The sequence below is a fragment of the Adiantum capillus-veneris genome, chromosome 4 (genome assembly GCF_014529385.1).
Source record: "Adiantum capillus-veneris isolate H3 chromosome 4, ASM1452938v2, whole genome shotgun sequence".
Lineage (NCBI taxonomy): Eukaryota > Viridiplantae > Streptophyta > Polypodiopsida > Polypodiales > Pteridaceae > Adiantum > Adiantum capillus-veneris.
In genome coordinates this window covers 23518744-23528019 of record NC_140934.1, presented here as the reverse complement: position 1 = coordinate 23528019, position 9276 = coordinate 23518744, and the positions used below count along the sequence as shown (strand labels likewise).

The 9276-nt window shown below is 41.3% G+C and overlaps 1 protein-coding gene across 1 annotated transcript; it reads right to left on the bottom strand.

Moving 5' to 3' along the window:
* Nucleotides 1-7271: 7271 nt before the first annotated feature.
* On the bottom strand, nt 7272-8837 carry LOC147458866 (tetraspanin-8-like). The gene is made up of 2 exons (XM_086510284.1): nt 8135-8837; nt 7272-7883 (listed from the first exon to the last, which is right to left on the bottom strand). Exons 1-2 carry the CDS (start codon nt 8630-8632, stop codon nt 7590-7592), a joined length of 792 nt encoding a protein of 263 aa, XP_086366410.1. The 5' UTR covers nt 8633-8837; the 3' UTR covers nt 7272-7589.
* Between the last annotated feature and the right edge of the window lie 439 nt (nt 8838-9276).

The window sequence follows — 9276 nt, the reverse complement described above, 5'->3', positions numbered from 1 at the left end:
AAGTCTACTTGGAAAGAGTTTGAGAATGTTCAAAAGCGTTTTCTTACAAACTTTCTCCAAGTTAAGACACAAACACCATATATGCTCCTACTTCTTGAGTCGGGATCTCTTCCAATTGAGGTTATGGGCATGGAAAGGGTTGTGGAGTACATGATAAAGATGCGTCAAAACCCCTCACATCGACTTCCTACAATTGCATGGGAAGCAAGCAAAAAAGTTCAAAAGACGCATAAAAGCAAGATCTTGAGCACGGGATGGATGCAAGACATAAAGAAGTGGTTTGGGAGATGGGATGCATTACACTTGCTACATGATGCTTCAATTGACTCTCAAGTGAATGAAGCTTTTCTACAACGCCAATGTATTACGGCTTGGGAGAAATCCGGTGGGTCACGTTTCATACATTACACCACCTATATTGCCCCCAACTACAAAACCATGTTCTTCGCTGAGAGAGGAAACCGTACTCACACTTACATGCTTGAGCCTATTCCCTTGTCCGCGATACGCACTATTGCAGCGATTCAGCTTAGCTCCCATTTCCTTCGATGCGAGATAGGGCGTTGGGGCAATGGAGAAGAGTCAAATCGATTGTGCACATTATGCTCACTGCAAGTTCGAGAGTCTGAGTACCACACACTACTAGAGTGCTCAGCTTTTGGTCACATCCGAACTTGCTTCTCTCACATTTTCAGCCATAACTTAGACCTACACACTTTCCTCTCCCAGCCAAAGTGTGGGATCTCCATTGCGACTCTCATCACTACAATTTTGGAGCATCGAGAGTCACTCATCAGCCATACACATACTACATCACATGTAACTTGGGTCCCATAGGTCATATTTGACCTCCGAGGACGATAATAAAATCTATCTATCTATCTCTCTCTCTCTCTCTCTCTCTCTCTCTCTCTCTCTCTCTCTCTCTCTCTCTCTCTCTCTCTCTCTCATAGCACGCACATAGTGTGTGTGTCTCGCTCAGTGTTGGAAAAAAATGTGCCGGTTGAGGCAAGGGGAAAAGGAGAAATTCCGCCCCAAAATAGATAAAAATACTAACCTAATTCTCTACAATTTTTCCTTGGCAAATTCATGGAAAGAAATATGTATGTTTGACAAAATGATTTTTCCCGAACACTGGTCTCGATGCAGTGGAGTCGACGCAAGTAGAGTATAGGCAAGCCCACATCCTTTGATTTGGAAAAGAAGGGGCAGTGCAAATCTCAACAGGACTCAAAAGTTAGTAATCTTGAAGTAAAGCAAGAAACTTTCTATCTATATCTATGCTATAATAGAAGCGGGAGGGATCCCCCCCCCCCCCCATCCACATGGCAACACCTGCTTGCTATCCGGGCAACTTTAGGCAGTGTGGTCTACGTGAATAGTGACACACACACACACACACACACACACACACACAGAGAGAGAGAGAGAGAGAGAGAGAGAGAGAGAGAGAGGGTCTCTGACGACCCTACTTGACTGTGTGCGAGGAGATCAACCGGGCCGCAAAGGCCTCAAGCGAGAGAGTGTGGCGCCCTTTTCATTGGGATCATTGAGATTTGGGTGTGTGTGGGGTGTGTGTGTGTGTGTGTGTCAGGGGACCAAGGTAGGGCCCGTATTCGTTTGGCAGCTCCCTTTATTGAGAGAGAGAGAGAGAGAGAGAGAGAGAGAGAGAGAGAGAGAGAGAGAGATAACTTCTGTGCAATGAGAGTTGACCAGTGACTCCTGAGAGAGAGAGAGAGAGAGAGAGAGAGAGAGAAAGAGATGCGAGTTGCTTGCACCTCAGTAGTAAGTATGTGTGTGAGAGCGTGTGTTCTCGATCTGTGCTGCCATTTTTTCCTGGTGGCTCACAGTCCGCCATAATGTGGCGCTCACCAAGATGCTCATGAAGGCAAGGGACACGCGGCAGGTCACGTGTGTGCAGTGATTGGACAAAATCACTTTGCCAAACAAATAAAATTCCTTTCCTTGACTTTTCCAAGAGGAAATTTAAATAAGTTAGGTTATTTTTTTCAGCTTTTTACACTATTGTTGTCTATTTAGAGGCGGAATTTCTCCTTTTCCCCTTGCCCTCAAACGACACAATTTTTTTCGAGCATTGCACACGCACGTGTGTGTGTGTGTGTGTGTGTGTGTGTGTGTGTGTGTGTGTGTGTGTGTGTGTGTGTGTGTGTGTGTGTGTGTGTGTGTGTGTGTGTGTGTGTGTGAGAGAGAGAGAGAGAGAGAGAGAGAGAGAGAGAGAGACACGCGGAACCGTTGTACTGTACACCATATAATGACAAAGTGAGGCTAATGAAACGTGGTGCAAAATCCTCAATTTGGCCACCTTTGTTAACTCTCGGTAGCGTTCTCTTAGGACCTCGCCCTTGGAGTCTGCACACACACACACACACACAGATGCTAAGTAAGAGCAAGGGGTTTGAAGATAAGAGGGGCCATGTAGGGTAAAGAGGGGCCATGTCGTCGGTTCGGATGTACATCAATCAGACATTGTTACTGCTTTCTTGAATGGTGACATATTTGAGAAAGTTTATGGGAACTACACAAGGCACAGCATTTTGGCACCATTTGCAGATAACACCCAACGTATAAGAATTGCTTTATAAAATTCAAAGACCAAGTGCCCAATCATGCATGTTGTGTCAAGGAACTGTTGTATGCTTGATTTCCAAATGCTCCTCACCAATGTTTCTCGACACAATGGATGGAGGGGTACATAAAAACATTTTCAAAAAATAAGCAATCAAGTGTATGGCATGCAACGGCCAAATGGGTCACAAATCTAGATAGGAGCTATCGTGGAGGCAACATGGCAGATGCAAAGTGGGAGTGAACAATGCAAGAAAATATTGAGCAAGTTGCAACGGGCTCATCCCACAGTCAACAAAGCAAAGCTCGGGCTAGACAAACTCCCACGCACTATGGTTCAGGAGGCAAAGAAGCCTGAAAGATAAATATGTAAGTTATTTTTAATTGTGAAAATTTGAATAAGAAGCTGTTTTAGCTTATTAAACTTTGCTGATTATTGTTAACTTAGGAATATCACTTTGAGCTGTCCTACTAGAGAGATGGTCAAGTATCGAAAGAGACACACAGGGTTCGATACTTGGCGATGGTTGTTGGAAAACCATCATATCTCTTGCGAGCAATTTGACTCAATAGTTGGGATGCTGCAAGCGATAAGTGTAGATGATGAATATTATATTAAAATTTAGTTTGGGTTATTCACTTATCTAATTTGTTTTTGGTTGGTGTAGAGTTAAGGCGATCCAAAACATATGCAGCTCATGACGAGGACGAGAAGGATTATGATAGATAAAAATTTCTTATGTACTCCTCTTCTACAAGTGCAAATATGGCATAAAAGACCCTCATATTTTGTATATAAAATCCATTTAAAAATTTGACTTTATTTCTAATTTTTCAAGTATTATTCTTTTCCGCCTCAATTTAGAAAGGTAAGGTATGAGTTGTAATTTAAAAGTTTATTTTTTTTTACTTTTCAAAAAACAATTGATATTTCATATGTTTTATGTAGGACAAAATTAGAGATGCTCATTTGAGCCGCCCAATTTTGGGTGGCTCAAATGAGCATCTTCATTTTTGAAAAGCTGTATAGCGTAATAGACACGGTAGTAGGCACGGTAATAGTTGTGGATATATTGCCGCGGCTATTATCGTGCATGTTATTGATAAACCATTATCGCATTTATTACTACTGCTATTATCGTGCACACACACAAATTATCTCTTTATTTTCCTTTGTTAGACCACGGTAATACTGGCAATTCTAGAGTTTTCCTCTTATAGTGAATGAAAGGACATTGCGGACGTAGGAAATCTAGATGCTTAGTATATCCACGATCACTCTCTCACCACGCCAAGGACATGCTATGCCAAGAGAGGAGGGATACACCTGTTGAAAATATGTTATACCCTTTGGAGAGAGAGAGAGAGAGAGAGAGAGAGAGAGAGAGAGATAATTTCAACCCAAGATAAAAAAGCATTCCAACAGACTTCAAAGATCCAATTGGCCAAGACTTGAAGTTGGAGAGAGAGAGAGAGAGAGAGAGAGAGAGGTTTTAATGTCATAGGAACACATCAAAAGACATCAAAGCTCTATCTCACAAGTTTTAAACTTAGGACCTACCATTTAAGAGGAAACTATGATAACTAATCTGTCACACTCAAAGATTATTATAGTTTCCTCTCATTATTAATTGAGAGAGATCCCAAATATATACCCAATATGTCTTGAACTCAAAACTTTGCAAGTATGTATGTGTTTGCACGTGTGTGTGTGCGTGCACGCACGTGCGTGTGTGTGTGTATGTGTGTGTGTGTGTGTGTGTGTGTGTGTGTGTGTGAGAGAGAGAGAGAGAGAGAGAGAGAGAGAGAGAGAGAGGGGGGAGGGGGGGTCGGAGAAAGAAGAAATTTTTATTATCATAAAAACAATCGAAAAAGATATCAAAGATCTACTTGATGAGTCTTGATCTCAAGGTGTGATGTGTGTGTGTGTGTGTGTGTGTGTGTGTGTGTGTGTGAGAGAGAGAGAGAGAGAGAGAGAGAGAGAGAATTGTCATCTTTCTTGAGTGATTTCAAGAACACACACACATACGAATAGTTGCATCTCTCTATGAGCTTGCATTTTCCCATAGGGAGGTAAAGATTGATGCAGGAGATAGTGAAGGTAACCAAGGGACTTGAACGCGTGTGTGTGTGTGTGTGTGTGTGAGAGAGAGAGAGAGAGGGGGGGGGGGAGTACACATTTGTCGTTGATTATGGTAAAAAAATGGATAGTAAGTTGTCAACCATATTCCGCAACAATTTTTCATTGTAAGTACACTTCAAAAAGAAAATATAATTCATTGTTTAGATCTTTGGAATGAATTTACACATATTTTATACGCATAAAAATGATAAGTCATGCCCTAAACAATATTTCGTCACACCGGGTCATCTTGAGGTGTGAGCTTAATGCTCGAACAGGACACGATGGCTAATAAACGATCAATTTTAGATTGTAGCTATATTATCATGACTTTTTACAAATCACATTTGTAAAAACAATCTATACTGATCGTTGCATATCTTCATGGAAGTTGAGACCTACTCTAACACAGCAAAGCAATAACATTATTGTAATTGAAGCACTTTTAACTGTACAAGATAAACATCAACAGATACGGCGAAAGAACTTTAATTAAAAATCCCCCTTGGAAGTATGAGCAACTACTCTAACACAACAAAGTGATAATATTATTTTAATTGAAGCACTTCTAACCGTACAAGATAAACATCAAGTGCGGTCCAAAAACTTCAATTAAAAACTTGATCAAACTTTTGCCACGTGTGAGTACATCACTTTAACACAAGGACTCAAAAAAATTCCTAACTCTACATTCATTTTGAAGTGTGAGATAAACTCAAACAAAATAAAAATGAATGATTCAAACCTATATAAATTTATGGAATATATAACAGGAAAGCTTAAACACAAGATAAATACTATAATTTAAATCTATTATTTGAGTAAATAAAAATCATAAACATTAATTTATATCCCGTGTACATGCATACTCAAGTAAAGTTTATCATTTCTCAAGAAAATACTCCAAGCCTGTAATTTATACATTAAAAATATTAGCTTTGTCTTTTATTTAATAGGACCCTAAATTCTATTACCTAATGTAAGTGAAACAAACGAATCATGATTATCCCCAATGTGAATGCAATTTTGCACAAAAATAAAGAATCACTATTTATGATGCGTATCCATCTTAAAGTGTGAGTATATGCTCCAACACAATAATAGACGGCTTCAAAACCTAATCTTTTCCTTTTTAAGTGTGAAAAAACGCGAACACATAAGGAATGTAGCTCTAACTTTTAAATTATCCAACAATATTTAATTAAAAATTTAAAAACAAAAACAAATTGTACTACAAATTAAAAGCAAAATTTAACTATATCATTGAATCTAAATTATAAGAAAACCAATATTTTTATCTTTTAATTTTTGAAATTCTAATTTAGGAAACAAGAGAATTACTTTTTTAAGACAATTTGATACTTAATTGTGGTAAATGATGCTTGGGAAGCACAGTTTCGGTGATATATACTATTCACACTTCGATAAAAAAAAACTTCAATCAAAGTTTTCTTCGATCAAAGTTTGCAGAGAAATAGTATGGAGGACCGATTTCGACAAAGTTTCACCATATAATACGGTTGTTTTATACCAACCATTTTATACCAACCATCATATTATACAACCGCAAAACACGTATAAAACGTTTAACATTTAATATATAATGCAAGTTAGCACAACAATATTGTGTGGGTCACACACACACACACACACACACACAAACTAACTAGCTAGCTAGTAGTTAATCTATGACAAACCGTTTTTTCTATTATCAGAGGCCGCATCTCAAATTCTTACTAGTTAGTGGTTTTCTGAAATCGTAGGGACATATTGTCAGAGGGCGCATCTCAGATTCTCACTAGTTAGTGGTTTTCTGAAGTCCTAGGGACATACTATCATCATAGTGGAAAACACCTTTCAAAGGGGGCAACCCCCAAAAACTTCAACTTTTTGCACTATCATTGCTACATCAAATAATTATCATACCTTCAAATTAGTAACTTTCAACTGTCATTTTTTGACTTTAACTTCGAACAAGAAGATGACAAGAGGGCTACACTTTTGCAAAGAGCAGCTACAAATTTGATGGCATACACTTTACCTTGACTTGTCTTTCATGTCACAACGCCCTTAGATGTGGCTTTGCCTCTTGTTTTGTTGGAAGCCATGCTCACACGTGGGACCAGCAGAGCCATAGATATATTAAAAAATCCAAGCAAGTTTTTTTTTTTTGCAATGGACTTTCTATTTGAGGTAGACCGCCTCTACGACTAACAAAGTTTCATCTGCAAAAGGCTATGAGGAAATTCGCACGAGCTGAGGTTAACCCTAGTTTGATAACGTCAGCAAACTTTGCCAACGACGTGTAACTTTGCCGATTTCGACAGAGTTACAAATCCTTTTCTGTACCCCCGTCACTCAACCCATGCGGACAAAACAAACAGCAACATGACGACAAAATTGATTTTGTCAAACGCTACCTTGCGACGTGTGAAACTCCTCTAAGTTGGCCCGAGCTCCGCTTAGATGCAATGATGATGTAAAAAGTTTCTTTTCTTAATATAGTCTCGCATATTTACCAAAAATAAAAGATGATAGTTATTCAAAAGTACCCAATATCTCATTTGTTACCCACATCAACAAAGTTTTCCATCAAAGAATGAAATTACAACTTTCAAAAAACAAGATTTATACATGACTGAAGACTACATCTTACTGTAAGGAAAAGCTCTACCTAGAAAGGGTCCCCTGCAGTGCAGCAAAATGAGGGAACCTTTTAAAATCAACCCTACGATTCCACCACCGTGACCCGGGTCATGGGTTCGAATGTGGCCTAGTGACTTAGGATGGCGCTCACAGACGCCCTTTGTATCATCGCGAGCGAGAATGCTCGTACTACTACAAAAAAGAAAGATTACTTTGTGAAGCAAGACCTCAAGACCTATCCCTTGTAATAGTCATCTCTTCTGGCATTCCTGAATGCAGAGCATCCGATGGAGTAGACCGCAATTATAAGGACTAGTACAACCACATTGACAATGGCCACCTTCTGCCAGTCTTTCTTCACTGTCTCAAGAACGCCCGCGCGGCACGAATTGCAGTTGTAGCAAAGCTGCGAAGCATCGTTGCTCCATGTGCCACAATCCACATCTGCATTTGGTGTCTGGGCTTTCACCCAGTTTGTTGCATTGACAAATGTGAAGCCACATGCAGTAGGAGGCTTGCAGCATCCAGACTGAGGCAGAGACATGCAGAAGCACATCAATTGCGAGCGATACGCGGCGCCAGAAATCAGTAAATACAACAACAACAACAACAACAAAAAAAAAAATCATATGCAGAAAAGGGTCAGAAAGCTCATAATTTGTATGATGCATGTCTCTGTTCTATTTTATAAAGGGTGTCTCATTAGAAGGGGGATTGTAGAGCAGCAGGCATAAGCAACAGGAAAAAGAAAAATTCCCCAAATTAGCATAGGGCACAAACCTCCAGAGGAGAAAGGTCTGCGCTGGCGAACTCGGTAGCAGAAGGATACTTGGCGTCCAGCGAATTGCACACTCGCGCATCAGAAAGGCAGCTGCGAATTCGCTCCCAATTTGAGTCCTGGTTCACCTGGCGCTGAAGCCAGGAGGAGTAATTGCCCAAGTGGTACTCGCGGAAGCCCTTGCCAGAGATGGCATCACCGGCGCCCTTGTTGGTGACGACGAAGGCGAAGACGGTGAAGCAGGCAAGCAGGAGAATCAAGAGGAACATGATGGCCAAGTAGACCCAGAGCAGGCAGAGCATGCGGCACGATGTGCCGACGAGGCCCGCGATGGAGATAAGCAGAATAAAGATGCCGATGGCGATGAGGGGCCATTGGAGGAAGCGCAGGCATTCGGAGGAGTGCTTGGTGGCGAGCCAGATGCCAGTGGCGATGATGGGCACAGAGAGGAGGGCAGTGAAGAAATTGAGGAAGGTGATGAGGTGGTTACTGAGCCCCATTCTCTTTCTCTCTTCTCTCTCTCTCTCTCTCTCTCAAAGATAGCTGGTCCCTCAATAGCACTCTTCTGTTCTCTCTCTTCAAGCACGGCCCTGCGCCAGCTGCTATGCCAAACGGACCGTGAAGACTGAAATGGAGAGAGAGAGAGAGAGAGAGAGAGAGTGGAAGCGGGGGAGGGAGCGAGAGCAGGGCACTGAGGCAGGCGTTTTCAAAACGAGGGAATGATCACTTTCCCCTGCACGGCGTGACAGAGGTGACAGCCGCTTCAGCATTTCTTATTATTACTAATTTACCATCACAGCAATAATAGGCCTGGCACTCCCACGACAGTATCGCGATGGGAATCCTGGGATCGACGGCTGCAGGTTTTTTGTGCGAATCTCGCGGAGGACAAGCCGCTGAAAAAAAAGCCAACACGTTGATACGCTTTGCACATTCAAACCCGGGACTTCACGGTTGGCAGCTCTAACACGCGCCAGCGTGGGATTGCTTGTCCCCAAGGCAATTCTACTCCCTCATAATGTGAACTCGGACGAGGGAAAAAGTAAACACGGACAAAAAAAGAAAACATAGACACATCGGATGGCGTCCGAACTTCGCGAGAAATGTGCTTCACTTTAATGCCGTCAATCCCATCGCTTACACA

Coding starts and splice junctions, on each gene's coding strand:
- LOC147458866 (XM_086510284.1), bottom strand. CDS start 8,632: ATGGGGCTCAGTAACCACCTCATCACCTTCCTCAATTTCTTCACTGCC. Junction 7,884..8,134: donor CAGACCTTTCTCCTCTGGAG/GTTTGTGCCCTA, acceptor TCTCTGCCTCAG/TCTGGATGCTGCAAGCCTCC.